This window comes from Nylanderia fulva, unplaced genomic scaffold, assembly GCF_048542155.1.
Source record: "Nylanderia fulva isolate GAGA-0341 unplaced genomic scaffold, ASM4854215v1 Scaffold3, whole genome shotgun sequence".
Lineage (NCBI taxonomy): Eukaryota > Metazoa > Arthropoda > Insecta > Hymenoptera > Formicidae > Nylanderia > Nylanderia fulva.
Genome location: NW_028190368.1, coordinates 7714605 through 7736089, shown reverse-complemented (window position 1 = coordinate 7736089; position 21485 = coordinate 7714605). Strand labels below are relative to the sequence as shown.

At 34.3% G+C, this 21485-nt stretch overlaps 3 protein-coding genes and 1 long non-coding RNA gene across 6 annotated transcripts; 1 reads left to right on the top strand and 3 right to left on the bottom strand.

The window, feature by feature from the left end:
• Positions 1 to 2172: 2172 nt before the first annotated feature.
• Positions 2173 to 9790, bottom strand: LOC146722591 (uncharacterized). Its single transcript, XR_014925105.1, has 2 exons — positions 9728 to 9790; positions 2173 to 3797 (listed from the first exon to the last, which is right to left on the bottom strand). It is a non-coding gene; the product is annotated as an uncharacterized LOC146722591 (long non-coding RNA).
• A 1280-nt stretch (positions 9791 to 11070) lies between these two features.
• On the bottom strand, positions 11071 to 15004 carry Mlc1 (Myosin light chain alkali). 2 transcript variants are annotated; one of them, XM_085484577.1, is made up of 6 exons: positions 14944 to 15003; positions 14663 to 14690; positions 13225 to 13533; positions 12878 to 12964; positions 12340 to 12408; positions 11071 to 11581 (listed from the first exon to the last, which is right to left on the bottom strand). In XM_085484577.1, exons 1-5 carry the CDS (start codon positions 14944 to 14946, stop codon positions 12377 to 12379), a joined length of 459 nt encoding a protein of 152 aa, XP_085340703.1. In that variant the 5' UTR covers positions 14947 to 15003; the 3' UTR covers positions 11071 to 11581; positions 12340 to 12376. The 2 variants fall into 2 exon arrangements, with proteins under 2 accessions (XP_085340703.1, XP_029173767.1); XM_029317934.1 differs by lacking the exon at positions 12340 to 12408 and having other exon boundaries at positions 14944 to 15004.
• A 142-nt stretch (positions 15005 to 15146) lies between these two features.
• On the bottom strand, positions 15147 to 19624 carry LOC114942546 (uncharacterized). 2 transcript variants are annotated; one of them, XM_029317932.2, is made up of 4 exons: positions 19576 to 19624; positions 17336 to 17474; positions 16904 to 17109; positions 15147 to 16364 (listed from the first exon to the last, which is right to left on the bottom strand). In XM_029317932.2, exons 2-4 carry the CDS (start codon positions 17427 to 17429, stop codon positions 15675 to 15677), a joined length of 990 nt encoding a protein of 329 aa, XP_029173765.1. In that variant the 5' UTR covers positions 17430 to 17474; positions 19576 to 19624; the 3' UTR covers positions 15147 to 15674. The 2 variants fall into 2 exon arrangements, with proteins under 2 accessions (XP_029173765.1, XP_029173766.1); XM_029317933.2 differs by lacking the exon at positions 19576 to 19624 and having other exon boundaries at positions 17336 to 17562.
• On the top strand, positions 15263 to 21420 carry LOC114942545 (uncharacterized). The gene is made up of 2 exons (XM_029317930.2): positions 15263 to 16393; positions 18193 to 21420. The coding sequence occupies exon 2, from the start codon at positions 18258 to 18260 to the stop codon at positions 20907 to 20909; it is 2652 nt and encodes an 883-aa protein (XP_029173763.1). The 5' UTR covers positions 15263 to 16393; positions 18193 to 18257; the 3' UTR covers positions 20910 to 21420.
• Positions 21421 to 21485: the final 65 nt, after the last annotated feature.

Here is a 21485-nt window from a genome sequence, read left to right as displayed (position 1 = left end):
TCGTTTACAATTAATAATAGTACGAATACAAATAAATATTAAATGAAACGGAGTTCTGTCATACACAGAATAATAGCGTATTATTAAAAAGAAATTATGATTATTATTTAATAATTTACTATATTTTCTACTATTTTTCATCTCTTTCATTTCAAGCAAATTTTATAATTTTTTTGTATTACATTTTTGTACAAATATAGCAAGTTGGTTTAGTATGCTTGAAGAAGATTCAGGCTACAAGTTATGTAGTCTACGTCTACGCAATACATATGTGACATGCAAAATTCAACTAGAAATTCATTTTCTGAATGGGACGGTTGCCGTGTAGGAAAGTTTGATCATTAATATTCATATAGTACGTACATGAAATTAATTTTGCAATTTCTCTTGCGGGAACTATTGATTTTTGAGTGAATAACCAAATCCACATATGGTATAACGCATTAGCATACGACATAGAAACGATATTAGCATACCGCTGGTAGAACGAGGCTATCAATAAAATTTCTAGCTATTCTTCGGTAGGAAAGCTCGAATTGAGAAAAGCTCGAATGTTTAACGTATCTATCGAGCAAAGCACGATACCGACAGAGTGTAAAACTTTCGGTTATCATGAGCTTTCGCTTTTGATACCTGCATCATTAGTTATCTAGAGCTTTAATAAACTTGTCGAATAACTGTTCTGTAGATACAGAAACTATTAATCAACAAATAGATGTACAAATTATTTTATTTTAAATTAAGAAATGTGTGTCATACTATTTTTAAGTTCGTAGTTAATATTTAATTTTATTATAAATTTAAATTATTTATATTATTTAATGCTAAAGAAATTCGATGGAATATATATTTGCTACAATTTTCATGAACCGTAATTTTTACAATTAATATCCTAAGGCAATATTTTAATTATAATTATTATATAATTATTATATAAGAGACACAAATAATGTTGTTTACATTTATTTTATTCTAATGTATTCTTTCATAATGGCTTGCAATATATTTTTTCAACATTTTTATTAAAATTTGCGTACTGCAAAGCATAGTTTGCTTCAAAAGATGAGAATGGAGGAAGAAAAAGAAAAGAGAAAAATTCGTTTCTCCTTTAGTGTATAAGAGTTCTGAGTAGCCTTGTGTTCACTCGAAGAGCGCTAATCTACCCTGACGGAAGCCCTGCAAGGTCCCCTCTTGAAGCGTACCAACGGACAGCCTCTTATATCGATGAGAATCGATAGTCTCGCTTGTCTCTTACCCCTATAAGCGCAGCATAGCCACACAAAGCTCGTCATTGATATTTATTATATGGTAAGCCAAGACGGACTGCAAAATTGATGTCTCCGTGCTTGGGCTTCCCTCAGCGGACCAACAAACATGAATATTGCGTAATCTTTAGACGTTCTCGCGATTTGTGTGGTAGAAAAAATTTGTTTCTTTCATATTTTATCATTATTTACGATTGCATTACTTTTCAATATTATTTATTTTATTATTACGCTGTGAATCTCTTCTTTCGATGATGCTTTATATTTCCCTTTCGATTAAATAATAAGTTGATTGAAACTTTTTCGCTGTAACTCAAGTCACTGGAGAGATCATTTCCATGAATATCTAGGTGGTCTCTGCGTGACCATGATCTTTTTATATTCTGGTGACACGCGGCAGTTTTATGTATAAACGTTCTCGAGAAATTTGATTGTAAATGTTTTTTTTCGCGTAAGAATTTTAAAAATGTAATGCTAGCATTATTTATTATTAAATATATTATAATCTTAAGTAATATAATTACAATTACTATATTTACCGATCACGTCAAAATTTATTCTCTAGCTATATCTATTAAAACATTATTATCTTAATATAGTTATTTATTTTATAACATTGTGTGTGTGCGCATATTTGAAATTTTTCATTTTATTAATATTATTAAATGAGTTTATTAGTATTAGTTGTGCTGTTTAAAATTTTTCAAGCGCAATTGTGTGAAAAAAGATATATCTAATATACAATATTATATTTTAAAAATCTCTATGTGTCTAAGATTTTGTGTATCTATTTGCATCTAATTAAATGTGTTAATGATTTTTCTTTTAATATTTTAGCAACACTCTTTGCAATAATATTTTCGGACAAATTGCAGTATAAATAGTAATTAAATGACCGATCATGCAATCAGTAAGTACGATACTTTATTTATATTATCCACATACACACGTATACATGTCGACAATTAGTTAGTGGATAACGAAAAGGTGACACGTTGCTATTCTTGGCGCGGATCGGTATAGACCGGTAGGTACTTGTTTAAAGCTGTTGAATTCGACGGTATTACGTGAAGAGATGCAGTCATGCAACCACTTAGGCACGCACGCACTCATACACACGCTTTTTCTGCTTCTTTCTTTCTCACTTTCTATTTTTTCTGTCTTTCCTTTCCCACATTTAGATTTAGATAGGTCTTACAAACATTTCTTATTTAATTATATTGTGTAATTACATCTTATTTGATTACAATTGTTATTTAATTACAATTGGATAATTCGAATTGAAAATGTACTTAACGTTTAACTTGCTATAAATTAAAAATTATTGGTCCTGCCTAAATAATAATATGCGTAATTTTTAAATTTATATCTGTCGCAAATATTTATTATTAGTCATTACATAATATTTAATTAATATGTAACTTTGAATAATCTGTTTCATATAACATTGTTTACAAGATACAAATGGAAATATTTTATAAAAAAGTTGAATAAAAATAGCTTTCTTCGTTATACCCGTTTGCAGAAAAACGTACATTAATCGAGGATAGCAATGATCTTTAATTGAGTCGACAGTTTTTTCACACACTGAATAACTTGTGATAGACGATTGCGCTAATAAGGCAGGAACAATTACGCGATCAGGACTTCGATCTGGTCCATTAGTCGCTTGTCGTAAAATTATCGGTAAGGCGATATCGTGCAAAGGCAATCCTACGCAGACAATCGGTCACGCCTCGATATCTCGAGACACAGAATAATAATGACGATTGCCACGGGCGGATGTGCCCCACCGGTCGTTTCGAGCAAATTAAAGGCGATCACTGTCGCTCGACTACGACTCGTCTCATTAAGTGTATTAAAGAACGACGTTGAATCGTTTAACAATGAGAGAGGACAATTAGCAGTTTTGTACATTACATATCTAATCGAAACCTAATTCTTTTCTCTTACTTACTTACTTTAACGACGATCTTCTTTTACGTTTACAATAATCATAAAGATTTTACTTTATTTTTGTACACTTTAAGCGAGCATATTGTAAAAAATGTAAGAACGTTATCAGTTTTAATATGTTGTTGCATGTTTTATTATTTTATTTTTCTGCAGCTCTTTTGTGATAACATGGAAGTATCTTCATAATTATAAGCGTAAACATTTTTCAGCATTTTTTAACTTAAATAATTTCATTATCGGAGTGTAATTCGCGATTTGTTGATTTAAAATTTTTCATGCGTCTTCGTTTCCAAAAAGAACACAATTCAGCAAACCTTAAATGCACGACGCAAACCGGCTTCAGCACGGATGCTGCGCGTCATCGCGCCGTTTTATTATCGATTCCCTCGTCTACTACTCCGGTACAAACCCCTCCTGGGGTTCTCTACCCTCGCCCTTTACCCAGCCTTTGTATGACTACGCGCTCCCTTTCCTGGTTTACCCTCACCGACGTGCGTTATGGGAGGGTATATTGACGCCAACGTACTGCACTTTCAATGCAACGAAAGTTTGTCTTCCTGAGCTCAGACACGTTTGCTAGAAGTTTGTACGAAAGTTTATTTCTGAGGAAGATAAGATGATTATTCATTAGTGTTTTATTATCCATAAAAAATCAAGCAAATTATATTTTCAGCAAGAATCTGTGTAACATATAGTTAATGAATAAATATTATTATATTTAACAAATATTTATACATCGCTTGAAAAAATTATATAAGTATAAATATTGTAATCACCAAATAAATAATATTAAAATAAATAAATAAAAATCATCTATAATGCCTTTTTTTTAAAATAAAATTCTATAATTTTCAGTTTTTTTTAAATCTGTTTGAATTTGTCGAATTTGTTTATTGTTTACGAACGATAACATGTTACACCTGCTTAAGAAATTGATATCCAACAGAACTTTATTGATAATATATGCACGTATATATATATTTTATATAAATATATATACTTTTTTTCGTGATGCACAAACGTATGAATTTTTAATGAACACGTGGTCTGATCGCCTCTTTTATGACTTCCTTGTTTCTTATGGACATCGACATTATAAATATTAAACAAGAACCTATTATATAATTATATATTTATATTAAACTCGTGAAACCCAGATAATCAAATAATATCACGCCTTCAGCCACTTACACAACTCTTGTGCACAAGATATGACATCATCGATTATCGTGACTAGAATTATTTAATCTAAATTACGTCACACGTCTATTTACTACAATTTTGCTGTTACATTCTATTTTGTATAAATGTAAATATTTACAGTATAAAATTTCTATTTATAGTGTCAAGTAAACATTTAAAATTCTTATTGCCAACTTTAGTTTTCCATTTTTCATAACATTGATTCTAACTAAATTAGTTTTTTATTTAATTGATATGTTTTTATTAATTAATACACGATATTATTTGTTTTTTTTTTAGATAAACATGTAGGTAGTTTATACGTAGAATATTATTTTTATAACATGCGAGCGAGCTGTTTGATATCGCTGATTAACATTAGCTTGAAGGAGGTAGATTTAATTTTTCTCGAGATAAACAAAGTACCTTGCGCACATTGACAGATCGGTCAGCGTGCATTACGAGACACTCTATCCGTTGCATGCTCGTTTATCTGCGCGAACGGTTCCGGCGATTATGTCGCGAGATATAATTTTAAAGCTGACGTAATCGTTGAAACCGTGAGCACTTAAACTGTTATCGCCGCTGTTTCGCGCAGGTAAACAGGTATGTTGACTTGTACATCCTCGACGTATATGTAACATATCGAATTATTTTATACTATCGATTATTGTATATTTATTATAAGTTGGCGAATATATAATCGCATTATAAAAGTTTTCTAATCTTGCCTACTGCAATAAATAATCTGTCATAAAATAGCTTTTTTTGATTGTAAATATTGTATGTGGTAAGTTATTATATCAAGCAAATTATACATAAGTAAATATACGTATATACAATATATATATGTATATGTAAATATTAATTTACGTTTTTAAAACATACATCTGGTATTTTCTATTTTTAATTTGCATTTAAATGAAATGAAGTTAGAGATATTCAACATTAGATTCCTCAATACTTTCCCTTAAAGCACGCATAAATAATATCCTTGGCAGCTTTTTGCAACTAAATGGCGTGCGTTATTACAACCAGATATTGACATCATTAACTGGAGCATCGCTTAAACGGCCGAGTTCTCGCGAATGTGCGACACTTAGCCGATGGGGCTCTGTTGTAAAGTAGATATCCCTATGATTGCTAATGAATAAATGTAATTTTCCAAAATGCAATTCACAAAAATATTCTGTAAATAAAAATAAATATATATCTTTTATTTTTATTACTTTTTTAAACTTGATTATTTAAGATAGTTTTATTTTATTTTATTTTTAGTTATTAGCATATGCCAATCTATAGTCGTAAAAATTTAATTTAAATGATTAGCTCATGATAATATTAGGAAGAAACAATTTTTATTGCAATTTTAATTTGCATGACAGATGTTAATTTAATAATGTATAGTATATAATATCAACACTTTGCGCTGTTTATTCGATTTCTCCGTTATTGATACGATGGAATTGTTGAAATTAATCAGTCTTTGAAAAAAAGTCTTTCTTTGTGACAGAAAACAGCGTCCAACCAACCAGTCACTGAACCTGAGTGCAGAGAATTGCCAAGATGATTCTGCTAATAAGACCGACGTTGGCATGCCGGCGTTTCGCAATTTGTGGCAGGTCGTTGCGATGTTTCGCGGTTAGTTTGGTCGATACTGTGCACCGAGCGAGGCATAATCTATGTGAGTTTGCTCAACTTTTTACGTACAGAATAATTATCTAGGATAATTGTAATAGCGTGTTTGAAACGCGTGCGTCGAAAATCAGCTGATTGTCATCGCGTGCCATCGTGCTCCCAGCAGATAGCGCGTTATTGGAGCTTGCATGAAATTAACCGATATTGAATCATCAAATTCCATCGCATTTTTTTGCAACAGGTACTCCATTTCGGTACTTTGACATCTGAGAGAAATAAACGGTTCAATTGCATCAGGGTAATGATAATGATAAGTTAAATAATAAAAATTTATGCTGAATAAATAAAAATTATACGTTTTTATTTCAAAAGAGAGATTGTAAAACGTGTTGGAGTGTTCATAAATACATGTCGTGTATGTAATGACGAACGTTAGGGCCCGAAGCGGGACGTGGGTAACGAGTAGAACCTTGGTCTCGCGTAACGTTAAGTATTCACGTAACTCCGCTAAGTACTCGCGCGTTAACTCCACGCACACACTCGCGTCGCCTGGTTACGACCCATTAATTCCCAAGTGTAACGATTAATGACGAAGAAACCGAACAAGCAATGCACAGAGTACTGATACCATCAACAGATTAGCGCTTGTCACGCAAATTGAGATTGTAATAAAGATTATGTTTAAGATTTCCTTTATAATATCATTACGACTTAATTCTCTAAGTTAATTTTTTTACGAATGTCGGCTAACTGTAAGATATATTTTTATAATATTAAAATAATTTAAGTATAGTTCAATTGATTAAAAAAAAGATATGCATATATATTTTTTATTTTCATACATCTAATATTTTTCACAAAAATATATGGATGCTCCATTTCAGAAAATTCGGAATGTGCCGGTTTAATAAAACGCCCTTGGGCAACATCTGCGTTGTAATTGGGACAACTGCGAAATCCCCTCTGAATCTGGCCGTATCCGGAAGTGGCGGACAAATAGCGGATGCCTGCCTCACCGAAGCATCGTTGCTTTCGAGAATGTCGCGACACGGTCATCCAATTAAAAGTCTCGATTGTAATTGTTACATCGGAGGCGAGTCTTGATAATTCCGGCAGTTATACACACCCACGAGACATCGTTAACTCATTGCCGCTCATTAATTTTCTAATTGATCGATGAACGTTTTTTTTTCGTGCGCCGTTTTTTCTGCTCCGTTTGCCGCCGAAGATGCTCACTTCTCGAGCCGAAGAAATTATACGTTTTTTTGAATTCATATTACATTATTTTATCCGTATTATTGTACAATGTTTGTGTCGCGATAAGTCAAACGAGAGTTGAAAGAAATATTGGCCTTCTCAAATAAAGATACACGGGTGACGTACGGAAAGAGCGTGATCATTACTCATCATCAAGACCTTGAGGGTCTATTTAATTTGGGTCGGTTCTGATTTATTTAGCAAATTACGGAAACAATCGCGAGACCTAATTGCTTCCTCGACTCAATGTGTATATGGAGCGTTTTAAAATATCGCGAATTTGATGCACGTGAAATTTTTGTGTATAGTATAATTTTCTTTCACTTTTAACGATCGTTTCGCTATCGCACCTAAACTGGCATAAATGTCAGATCAGCCGCGACGTTTTAGATAACAGCGAAGAGAATAAGTTTCGTCGAGTACACCGGTGCCAGGTACGGTAGTAGATACGGACGAGGCTGCTGTCAAACTTTTCTACATGCACGGACGGCAATAAACGAAACCGAATATGCACTTTCTCTTTGGCGGTCGCATATGCGATTTCCATATCGCATATGCGATTGATCCCACCGACAGAAGGCGTTAATCGTGTATGAAATATACAGCGGAGAGCACGATTAAAAGACTAACAGTAGCGTACTTAATGGAAGCTTTCCAATCTCATACGGCTCCAGATTTTCTCATCATTCCGAGTATAATGCCCCCGCCGTGTTGAGGCCATCGTACAGTCTTTCTCATGAATCTATGCACAAACCTCGTAACGATACCTACTTCTTGTTAGTTCCCACGTGCAATATTTGGATCTCTCAATTTATAATTAATGCCGACAAGCGCGCGCACATATTTCATGGAATATTTTACATTTTACATGCGTTTTGCAAGCATAATATTATAGTTTCCTCTTTCTCGGTCATATCATAAATTCAATTTTGATGTAAATATACAATTGAAGAAGTACTCGAGATACCGTTGTTTGTATATTTTATGTAAATAAGTATATTGTATAGCATATATGTGAAATAAAATGTTAAGTGCATCGCCTACATACATATATCGTATCTTTTATCAATAAAAATGTATTTTATCTTGGCATGATATAGAATCTGCGCAATCTCGATATATATAATATTATTATGAATTTTTGTTTACAAATTGATAAATGTGATTTTATTTTTATAACCGATTTTGCATTTAGTATGCCTTCTATTTTTCACAAAAATATATCTCATTTCAAATATCTTATTCATCCATGCATGTCATTTTCGCCAGATGTTGCACGTTCGTTTTGTCAATGATGAATGAAAGTGTTTGTCGTCATTGGTAAAAAGCAATGTGATACATATATGTTTTTTCATATTTAATGATTGCAATATATCGTGTATATTTTTTACGTAAAAATAAAAATTATGTGTAATAATAATAAATAAAAAGTATATAAAAATAATAAAAAATGTAAATATAATATACGTATAAAGTAAATAATATTTTATACATTTCACGAATTTTTGTTTAATAAAAAATCAGAAGCCATGAGATGAAATATATATATCATCTTGAACGAAAAGTTTTGTGTGACAAACAAGATTATATTGTTGTAATCTTATGAACGCAGTTTTTTATGATTTAATATGCATAGTATGCGTATTGCGATGCAAAAACTGAAGCAATTATAGTCTGCGCAATCATTGTCTGCGTCAACTGATATACATATAAGTCAACAAAAACAAAGCAAAATGTTTTCAGCAAATAACCAGAAAATTAATTATTATCTGTATCGACTAATTTTTTAAAAATTCTAAAAATTTCTAAAAAAATATTTAATTTATATTCCAAAAAATATTTTTTTTAATGTAAAGAGATGGTATTGTGTGTTTGAGGGAAAGCTGTCTTTCCTATTCACGCAGATGTTTCTATAGAAAGTTGACGGAAACAAGAATTCTAGTGATAGAGTACGAGTTTTTATTTCTATGATAAATCTATGGTTTTTTTTTGCCAAATTTAATAAAACACCATCCAATTATATATATGTTTCAGTTTCGATATACATATATAAGCTCCGAAAGAGAGGGTGACATCAAATCATCTATTAATCATTGATTGTCCCTGACATCAGAGACGTACTCCCGCGTTTTTTGCTACAACGTCCGGATTGATCGGTTAATAAATCAGAAGAACGTCTCGTTTCGTCGACACGCAAACTCATTTAAATAATCGCGTGAGAAAATCAGCAGTGTCCTGACAATGATCGCAACTTTTCTGCAAAATTAGATCCCTTCTCTCCGCGGGTCAAAATGGCGGTACGCGCGCGCGCTGCTCCGATAAACAGCATCCGTGGACCACTGTGACCTCAAGGTTGTCGGTCGTGAAAATAAACGTCGCCACACGAAGATGACACGAAGAAACTGTGTGAGAGTCCGGGAGATACCAACCTGTTTGCTGCGCGTCGCTATGTTGGAACCTGCCACTCGGATTCACCTGGACATCCGTCATCCTCTCGACGATCTCTAGACGATGGGCGTTAGAGTATTTGACACTTCTCGGAGAGGGATTTGTCTCCTTCTATTTTTTTTTTTTTCGTCGCACTTTGTCGCACTTCGCGCGCGCGCGCGTTGCGCCGACGACGTAACCAGGCCGTCCGATGTACACGCGTATACGTGATAAAGAAATATGCGAGGAATGAGTTGTGCGCGACAACGAACGATGGTGTCACACTCCGGGAGGTGCTTGAAACGCACGCGGCGCTTACGACGCGTTTGAACCGACTGATTCGACCGCCACCGGCTTGCCGGGATCGTACAGAGGCCCCACGCCTGCCTCTTCTGTCCCTGTGAGCGAAGTCTGCCGAGCGCGTACGAACCGCGTCGTATCCATCCACCCACGGAAAACACGCTCTGTATCATCAGGTAGGTGACGAAGATGTCGAGAGACGAGAGTGGCAACGAGAGAGAGAAAAAGATCGTGCGCGATTAAAATCCACGCTTCGCGGCAGCGTGCGCGATTTATCGATCGAACTCGGCTCTGCCGTTCGTTCGAGATGAAGAGATGTGCGAAGCATGAATCAGCTGGTGTAGACTGTTTCCAATTCAACTTTGTAATCCGTAAATTGTATTACATAAAGTGTAAACATTATATATAGAATTTATCACATTTCTGTTCATTATTTTAGATTCTTTATGCAAATTTTGTCCCAATAAAATTTATAGTTTCATGTAGAAATTATTCTTATTAATTTCAATTTTATCTCCCAAAGTTAAAAAAAACTTGTTGATATTTTCTAAATATTTAAATTTGTCTGAGAATAATTTTGATAAAGAGATTTTGTACAATCAATATTCGAATAGTATTGTATGTATGATATAATTGAAAAATCTGAAAGAAAGATGATTATATTATTATATATTATATTTCGTGTGTGCAACATAGAAAAAAAACGTAATTCAATATTCCATCTCTCGGTTTTTAAATAGATTTCGACAGTGACATACTTTATTGTCTGTTTCTCACGCGATTGCTTAAGTAGAGCAAGAAAATGTCAGACGAAAATAGTCATACATAATAGCTATACTACTGAAAAATTTCTTTATGTTAATGAGAGCCTTTCATTTTGCAATCTTACAATAAATATCTTAGATTTTACAATACGTGTATAAATTATTTAAATTGTGAAATTTATAAATATATTATATGTTCAAAAAGGAGAATATTATATGTAAAATATCTCAGAGAATCTATATTGTAAATAGGAAATTTTTAAAAATAATAATGCATGATGGGCGATTTTTAATCCTCTTTGACAATTTGGGAGGAAAGATTTATTACAGTAACAATAAGAAATAAATTAACATTGATCATTTTATTCGACTTTGTACACAATGTTGCTATATTAAGATATTTTGCCTTCTGTGAGTTTAAATAAACGTTTGTATCGCAACAATGTGTGAAATCGAATCGAATGCTACATGCGTTCGAGGTGAAATGTTGTTTCTTTTTTGTACTCGAAATGTTTGCGTGGATTTGCCTTCTTTGTTATTTTTTCTTTTGATAAAATGCTTGTCTTTCGACGATGCTGATTTCGTATTGCTGTTTACGTGCAAATTGTCAAATTGTGTGATCCTCACGTGATCGCGCGATGTATGATCAAACGGGGGGATGAGTGCTGTGGCGAATGCGACGAGTAAATATTAGTGTGTCCTTCGTTGATGTGGATAAACGATGACGATAGTCATCCTTTATCTAATCGTCGGCACCGGCTGCCGCCCTTTCACATAGTCTTTTAAGGAACGCTGCAAACAGAATAGAACTGTCAGAACACATCTTTATGCAGGGAAAATGTATCGACACGTAATTAAGCATATTTTTCATAGAGACGATAAACGTACATACATTTAAAGATCGAAAATTAGTTTGCGTAAATATGCATTATATTTAGTTGTCAGTCATTGTTTAGTTTGTATTACATATCATAGTTGATTCTTCTCAATAACAAAGCGATAGACGTAGAAGCAATAGACTGTAGATATATAATAAGCATTAATAATTTGCATAGAATGTTTAGGATGCAAAAAGATCAAAGATTAAATCATAATTTATGCATAATTAAATATAATTTATATCTATAATTAAATTTCGTAAAATAACTAAGAAAACAAAATTCAAAGAAATAAAAAATTGAACATCTTGTTTGAGCATTTAACATTAAAGATTTAACATTTTATTTAATGTATATTATTTTCTATTTCTTTATTTTGTAAAAGAATATCATTTTATTCCACGTAATTTTTGCTCGAATGATCTCGTCAGGTCATCGACTTCGTGCGCGAGCAAGCCTTCGGCGCGAGAAGCGGGTTATCGATTTCAGCATCCCTGTTGAGCTGCAACGTTGCGTCCTATAAATTCTGGAATGTGCTCAACGAGAAAAGGCGAGCGAAACGATGTTAATAGATACGGACAGAGAGACAAAGAGGCCGCAGAGAGAAATGGACGGACAAAAAGCAAGTATATAGGTAACTGATAAGCATGGACTACTAAAGGATATACTCACGATGGATCATTTTTGTCTCGATAAACACCTTGATCGTTTACAACGGCGCCATCATCTTCTTCAAGAAGGCTGCGAAACACAAAAATGTGGAAGAGTCAAATGATAGGGAGGGACCAAGTTGAATTCTCCGGGGGACTTCTTCACGTTGCCGCAAGTTATCAGTTGTGGGGGGCCCATATCATGAATCAAAGGGTTATTTACTATACTTTTTATTTACACGGGGTGTTTCTAATTCTAATAATGAATCAAGGGATTTTTCAACTGTATTTTTTTTATTTACACGGAGGGTTTCTAATTCTAATAACGAACCGGAATCAAGGGATCTTTCAACTGTATATTTTTTTATTTACACGGGGGGTTTCTAATTCTAATAACGAACTGGATTTAGGGATCTTACAAAGTAGAAAGGGGTTTCAACATCTTTTCTTCAAACTAACGTGCTCTATATCTCAACGTAACTTACGGATTCAGGTGATTTAACACTTTCCTTTGTTTCTGGGGATTGTATTTCCGACTTAGAATAAACTGTAATACTCACGAGCATAGGGGATGAAACCGTCTTCGTCCTCTGGATCCATGCAATCCTTCAGTACAGTATCGCATTCTACATCAGTGAGACGCTCACCTACGATGTACGATTATTTAGATAGAATTAGCTTGCTTTCTTTCTCATTTTTTATTTTCAACATATAATCGAATTAAGCACAGACTATTTTATCTTAAGATTTATACGTGTAATATATGACTGTGTTAAAAATTGTTATTACATGGAATTATATTTTATATGTAAAAATAAAATGTGCTTGTCATAATACAACACAAATTATAATCTATTTTATTTCCCTATTTTAAATAAATGTTTACGAAAGAGTGAATCTTACATACCAAGCGACAAAAGTGTGTGAGATAATTCTGCGCCGAGCATTGTTCCGTTTTCCGCTTTGTCGTATAGCTTCAAACATTCAAGGAAGTCTTCGTAACAACCCTGTTCCTTGTCTTTTTTGCACTGGCTAAAGATAGGCAAGAATTCGTCAAGTTTCAATTTCTTCTCGCCCTTCTTCTTTGTGCCGCCCAATTTCTCGATGGTTGCATTCGTGGGATTCAAGTTCAACGCGCGAAGGACGTCGCCAAGGTTAACTGCATCGATGACGTTGGTGCCGTCAGTATCGTAAATGGAGAAGGCGAATTCTGCCCCTTTTCGACAAAGAGATTCATTTTGTACATATTCTTCTCAAATAGCAGCATGGGGAAATCTTCGGGAACGCGTTCGCTGATGAGCAGAGACATTAACGACAATGGGATCATTGCATTGAATATTTGCGTGATACTCCTCGCTACATTCAGTATCTAGTTCATTCTTCAAATATTTCATATGCGAAATCTGGGTTAATACCAACCGTAGACATGGAGTGCACACCGCGTGTGCGTACTTGGTTCAAAAATATTATTCTATTTTGAGACAGAGACGGCAACCCCCACCAACAACGATTGAAGAACTCGCTGGTGGAAGCAGTGGGTCAAATTACCCCCGCCGAACCATATAAGAACAGTCTCCCAACCTATTTTTGACACGCTACGGAATGGTTGCGTCCTCCTACTTGACGAGTCGTTATGTAATGAAAATGACATCCGAGTTGGAAATAGAATATAGCGAAGAAAATCCTCGCATTTATGATTAATTTGATTAATTGAAGTAGTTATTACAGTCAATATAGAAAAAATAAATATAAAAAAAACAATAGGTTTTTATATGAAAAAAATCAATTTTCAAGTTCTATCGTGGAACAGAAGAAGCATAATTCTCTGTCGTATAAATTGATAATAATAATTCATAAAATATTAAAACTCTACTAAAGAACATAAAAAAAGATTTTCAAAAATCTCCAATATTATTTTCTTATCCCCTAAATATCTTGTTAAATAATTTTAGTAATTAAATAACAGTTACTAAAAATAATTTTGTCTATAAACTCCTCTTTGTAGAATGTGCACTATTAAACCATATATAATATGTATTTTATAATATACACTATTGATGCGTATTTTATAAAGCACTATAAAAATTATGACTTTAACAAGATTTTATATTATTTTATTAGCGGTTAAAGGTGATATGTTTTAGCACGAATTTTACTGTCGGAGCAATAGAATTTTAGATTTTCTGTTTGAAACTCTTGCCACTTTCTTCTGATAGCATCACACACAAAAGTTATAAAATAATAGTAGGAGTCACTCATCGACTGCGGTATAAATATATCTTCATTAATTATTTCCGATGAAGCGCGTCAGAGAAAAGAAGTTATTTGGAGATCGCATTACTCACTTTCAACATCCTTGCCGCTGAGGTCTGCCTGAAATATAAAAGATTTTTTTTTATTACACATTGAGACATTTTATAGTTTAATAATTTATAAGAATGATCTGATTGTATAGTTTATTAAAATTAAATTAAAGAGTTTTAAATTTATCCATTATTCATAATTTAAAATGGATGATATTGAAAGAGTTGTTGGAGTTATCGAAAAAATGTAGAAACACGAAGAAGGTATCAGGGTGATTCTCGATCTCAAAATAGAAGAAAGCTGCGAATTTATAGAGACTTACCATTGTTGATTGTCTGAGGCCAGTGGATGTTGATCGAACGAAGTTTGAACCAGGAGTGGAACCAGGTCTTACCAAATTTACTCATTTTATTTCTGCAGATGGCGCTACGATCAGAGGACACACTAGAATCATGTTGAGGTCCAGGTCTTCGAGAGGAGTTTGGTCCGGATCGACACGGGGCATGGCAACGCCGCGATCCAAAAACAGTTCGAGAAGCCTCGAGAAGCTGGTACCTTTTCCTGCTACGATAAATGGGGTTTCGACGTCGACGACAGCATTCTTATGTCAGGGTTGCCAGATCTGCAGAGTCCGGTGAACGCGTCAGGCGAAAATACATTTGGCCTTCGAAGTTGCATCAAGCTCTAGGCAGCACTATTGTCGTTAAATCTCTTCAACTATTGCAAGAACGTGATACACGATACAAGATTATATATTTTATATTTTATTTTTTTTTATTATATTTTACAGAATTTTGCGCGTTCGTATAATGTTTGCGCGGTTAACATTTAGGAATGTACAGAATCTTTAAATTCACGTGTCGCGTCTAGGTCGTAAAGAATGCCGGAGTTACGGAAACCAGCTGATGACTATACGGTTATTTTTATTCGCTGGATTTGCGAATGAACGAGATGATTCCCTTACTGAAACACGCATTTAAAGAGCCGTTCCACGAGGGGATCGTCGTCATGTAACATAGATCGCGAAGCAAACATTCCTCCCGAGCATCCGCATCAATTCTTCTGCCGACTGAAAACGGCACGCAAGAATTTTCTCAATCTGCTGCCTAAGCTTCTCTTCTTCTTCTTCATCGATTCATCAAGTGTCTTTCGTTTCTCCACGTCGTCGATAGGTAGAATCTGCTCCTCGTCGCGCGATGGCTTCAATGACGATAGTGAATTGGATCCGCGTTTCTCAATCTGAATTTCCTCGAGGCCAACCTCTCTCGAGCTGGATGCCACGTACTGAGTCGAGTGAGATCTCAATTCTTCATCAAGCTCGATGTTGCGAGGACGACCAGTCGACTTGCTCCCTCGAAGAGTCTCTATCGTAACTTCTTGCTCATTGGCAACATTACCCTCGATGGTTCTAACGAGCTGTTCCTCCTTCTCCTCCCAAATGGCGATGCGTTCTTTACTGGTCGAAGAAGCGTCGGTCTTGGAGTAAACTGAAACTGCCTTGTTCTCCAGCTCTTCGATTAGCTGGTGCAACAGACCGATGGTTACGCTAGTCGCTTCGTTAACCGTTTTGTCTTCCTTCTCTTTCCAGGTCGGTTTCGCCGACTCGGCTGGGTCAATCGGTGGGTGATCGAGGATCGCGTGTATAATCCGATGCGTGTCGCCTTGACCCTGAGTCGTGTGCCGAGTTTCGGCGACGTCGGTTGCCTCCTTCGTGAGCGACACACCGTCAACGGCGCATTTCACCTATACAAGCGAGAACAGATGCGTGTTTCGTGAGTGAACTTTCTTATCGTGACACACGCAGGGAATAATTACGCGTGGAATTAATGCAGCGCAGGAGCAGACACTAGAGCAAACCCCGGTTGCACATGCAAGACCTCTTTGCACGTGACAGTCTTTTAAATGCTACTCGGTTGACTCAATGCAACCTCTGATGAAATAAATGCACAAGGTTGATTGTATTTCAAATTTCCTTTTGCAAACTGCACTGCAGTTTAAATATTTCTTTAATCGGATTTTCACAATTGCTCCAATTTGATTTAATTATAGATTTTTTTTAGCTAAAATTAATACAACATAAATGAGAAACTTTAAGCAATTTAAATAGAAAGCAATTTTATTACTTTGGATTACTCAACTCATAAATAATTTTGTCATGATTTTTGTATATTTATGCAATTAGCTTGAGTAAAGATTAAATGATTACAACCCTTGTGATTGATTATGACTGAATAATGTCTCGGAGGGGTGTGGTTTCTTTATGTGCAGCTACATTTAATTACCTGTTTCTCTAATGCTAACAATGAAGGCGGTAGCACGTAACGCGAGTCTCCGATCGGTATATCGTGCAAGTCGCGGACTATCTTGGCGATCAATTCTATTTCTTCAGCCTTACTGTAATTCACGTGTATATGTTCTTGTGTTTGCGATATGTGCACAAATTCCGGTTGGGCATCGTCTGTTTCCTCGTGCTGCTCCCAGGATTTTCCTAATGACAGTTTGTCAAATATATTATTTATGTCTTTTTATTACAAATAATTATTATATATATTTGTTCGCGCAATTATTTGTGCGAAATGTATGTCGGAAAACCGTGCTGCTCTAAAACAGTATTATGTAACGATGTACAACATCGACGTACAGATGACAATAATGCCGCTATTGAATGCGTCGTTACGTCAACGAAACATACATACGCTTGCCGAACATCTTACCGTCCTCTGTGTCGCGATCTATAACGTCCAGAACGTCTACCATTATCTTGTCTAGCAGTCCTCTCGCGAACGTCTCTGCCATGATTTGAGGCATTCTCACAAAAGGAAACCTCTTCCACGCGTTGTCTTTGACGGGACACTAGATAGTCATTTTTTTATATTTTCATAAGCGTAGACTCTACATATATCAATCATATGCAATTATTATTCGTATTATTTAATATGCAGCTTCCGTCGAGATCATGATAATAAAAATATTTTTTAAATATTTTAAACGAATTAAATTTTATGTTTTAAATAATTATTTAATTTAATGCTATAAGATAAGATAAAATATTATTATATACATTATTGTATGCGTTATAAATAATGAATAATTGTTAGAATCAAACTTTAATCTTTAATTATTATATACATATGTATATATACAATTGCATATTAAAATCTATGAAGAATGTATATTCAAACCACAATGCAGATTCCGCGAATAATCGCAAAATCGTGCGAGATTTACAAGCAAAACATTCAAATGGCAAATTTCATGTTGATTTTATCAAACTTTATTTATAACCAACATATGTGTAATAATTATATATAATTTTGATAAGGATATTTTTCATAACATAATTAAATATTAATTGTTCAATTTTGAACACAACAAGAATCTTATAAATTGATAATAATTTATCAATAATAATGGATAATTTTTGAAGTCTATTTTGAAACCGATAGATAAGTATAAAACGTAATCGGTAATTATGTTACTTATCAAAAAGTTTTATATAATAACATATTTAATAATAATAAATATATAAATATAATCTCAAAGATTTTAATAATAATTCAATTTTTTGTAGAGATCAACATAAAGAAGAATGCATCGTCAAAAGAATCATCGAACAAATATTGCATCTTCTCGAACATGGATCATGATAATTCATGGAAAGTAACAATAATCCCATCTCAAGCTACATTATCAAATGACACAATAACATTTTCCACAAGAACTTTAAGTACTATACGTGAGCAGAAGAGTAAACAAGATCTATCGTTCAATAAAAATAAAGAAGAAAACGAGAACGCGTATAGAAACGCTGAAAAATCTCAAATTACATCATTATCTTCTACCTATCAAAAATTGAATCATAATATTTCGCATCCTTCGCCTAAGTCAGATAAACGATTGATTTGTGCATTATGCGAAAATGAGAAAAAATTGCATGATCAAATAAATAAGAAAATTAATAAAGAAAATACATATTCTCAAATACATCCTGACATAAATAATGCGACGAACGCGCCATTTATCGAGTTAGGAGCAGTTTATAAGATTCTTGACTTTATTACAGACTCTGATCCTAAAGTTTCTTCGTTGACTAATAACTGCTGTAATGAGATTTCGCTAATATTGCAATGTTTGTTAAGCCAGCGTGATGATAAAAGATTAGAGGATCTTCTCTTAAACGATTCTTCATTATACAGATGCGAACATTGCGGAGTAATAAGTTATATCCCAGGATTGCATTCTGCTACTGAAGAGATTAAAGGGAATGGCACAAGAGCTAGGACAAGAGATGCCGAGATTACAAATACCGAGCGTGATTGTATTAATAATGACCAAAATAAGGAGAAATTAGAAATTTCAATAAATTTCCCAGATTTGAAGAATAATGCGCAACCGAGAATATCTATCGATGGCTCTAACGTAGACGGTCGTGCTAAATATAAAAACGAATTGAACAAAATTGAATCATTGCCAGTTAAAAAGCGCGCTTTCGCAATAAAGAACTGTATTGGAAATCCGAATAAAGTTAATAATATTTCCGATACGGAAGTCGACGTCAAGAATATCATTAAACATAAATCTTATTTTAATAATAATGCCATTAAAAGATTGTTTACAGATTTTAAAACAACAAAAAGGAATAAGAAATACGATTACAATAGAATTGCGCGAAATAATAATCCGGATAAATGTGAGTCTTCGACTGCGATGAAAGTCTATGCTGATATTGATAAGGAAGAGATCGTAAGGAAGATTTCATATGAATGTAAATCGCAAATCGACGATGTGCTGGCGCGAGATATGCATTTTGAAACTGCGCAAAAGATCCATGATTCGCAGCGACTGTTCGAGAAACACGGCGATATTTATCCGATTATCGATACTGTGAAATATTTGGCACGTGGTCAATTTACGATATTGGACAAGCAAAAGGATGAACTTTTTTCAAAATTACAAGAAATACGTTGCACTAGCTTCGAAGACGTAAGAAAGGAACAAAGCACCATTTTGTACAACAGTAGAGACGATTATCCGCAATATAATTCTGGATTCTGGTTATTCGACAAAACGGGACATTTGCCCGAAATAGTTTTGGACGAATATCGTTGTTTACTGATGCCAAGAATGGACGGTAACAGAGAGAACATTCACTTTTCAACAAATAGTTCGCGACGTTCTAATACGAAAGAAACGGCAAAAAACATGGATAATTGGTGTAATTACATTGAAAAAGATTCTCTTGAAGATTGCACTTTAAAACAAAGAGGAGAAAGTACCACAACTTTTAGCTCGTCATCTACTGAGAATTTTATACACGAATGGATAGAGTTTTTAAATAAAAAATACAAAATAAATGATGCAGATGAGAACATTTCCAGAGGCCGCAAATTAGTTTCGTCAAAGCCTTCTCTGGATATCGCTCGACATGTCAGAGCTCAAATTGCAAACGATAGGCGTTCGGATGCAAAAAAATCAATACGCAAACTACGAGTGCACGATTCTGATATTTTTATTCGATTATCGCCGAAAATACAGAAAAAGATTTGTCATTTAATTCATAAAATAGTATCCGGTAAGGATTCAATATTTCATCATGAAAAATGTTTAATAACTGACACGTCAAATAATGAAAAATTGCAGCATTCTAAATCCGTGAATGCCAGTTTCGTTCATTCAAACGAGATGACAAATAATTTCGCAAACGTTTGTATTTCAACCAAATTATCTGAATTATCGCAAGATAAGAATTGTTTATTTAAAAGACAAGATAACTTCGTAAATACGTGTAGTCAAGATTCAAACTTCAAAGATTCTGTCAAGATTTCTTATGAAAATATGGCTATTTCTTCTGACAAGCTGGAAAAAACAAGACTTTCAGACAATTTTACGAGAAAAGTCACGTGGCACATTATTTACAAAAATACATCGTTAAAAGATATCGTTGGTAATGTTGATGAGCACACCGATATTTTAACAATTTATCGCAAAATTCTTGAGAACAGTGAAAATATGGACTGGGACAGTTTTCAGAAGTTTATTGAAATTCTTCATCCTGGTCAAAAGAAATTATGGCGTGATATATGTAAAACAATCAGCAAAGAAGCGAAAAGCATAGCCGACGATACGGATGATAACATGGAAGTTTGTATAGAGATCAGTCCTTCAATAAATTCTGGAGATACTTTAAAGACAGACGAAGTAACGGAATGTACTTGGGAAATCGTGTTCGAGTTGGATATGACGTTGAAGGACGTTGAGACTTTTTTTTTAACAAAAAATGACGCTTAGCTGATCAGAAAATCATCTTGACATACATATATAAAGATGCTAACAAAAGTACGAGCGGATTGAAAGGATGAACGAAAAACGATTTCTAAGCCTAGACTCGTATAATTATGTCATTCTTGTGTCATATCGATTTTATATATATAAATATTTTTCCTTCTACAATTTCTATTTTTCTTACTCGGTCGTATACGCTATTCGTATTTTAAATGGCTGGAGCTAGAATATTTATGCCGTGAAATATGTGTTATTAGTCTCGCTAAAGAAAATAGATTGTCAATATTTATATATCTCGATCACATTTGTCATAATCCAACGATACACATTTTAGCTTCGAAACGAGGAAGACTATCAATACGCGTATTTCGCTTATCATTGCTCCAAGATGGCCTCGCCCATTGTTAATATCAGGCGCCGCTCGAGTAAATGGCTAGGTGGGTAAATAGGTTGGTAAGGACGATGGCGCGGCGCCTCACGTCCGCGACAGGGTGGGTCGCCTCCCGCAGGGGTGGTCCAGCAGCAGATTCCTGGGCTGATCGATGAAACGACCGGCGCATTAGATTTTCCGAGAGTCGCACG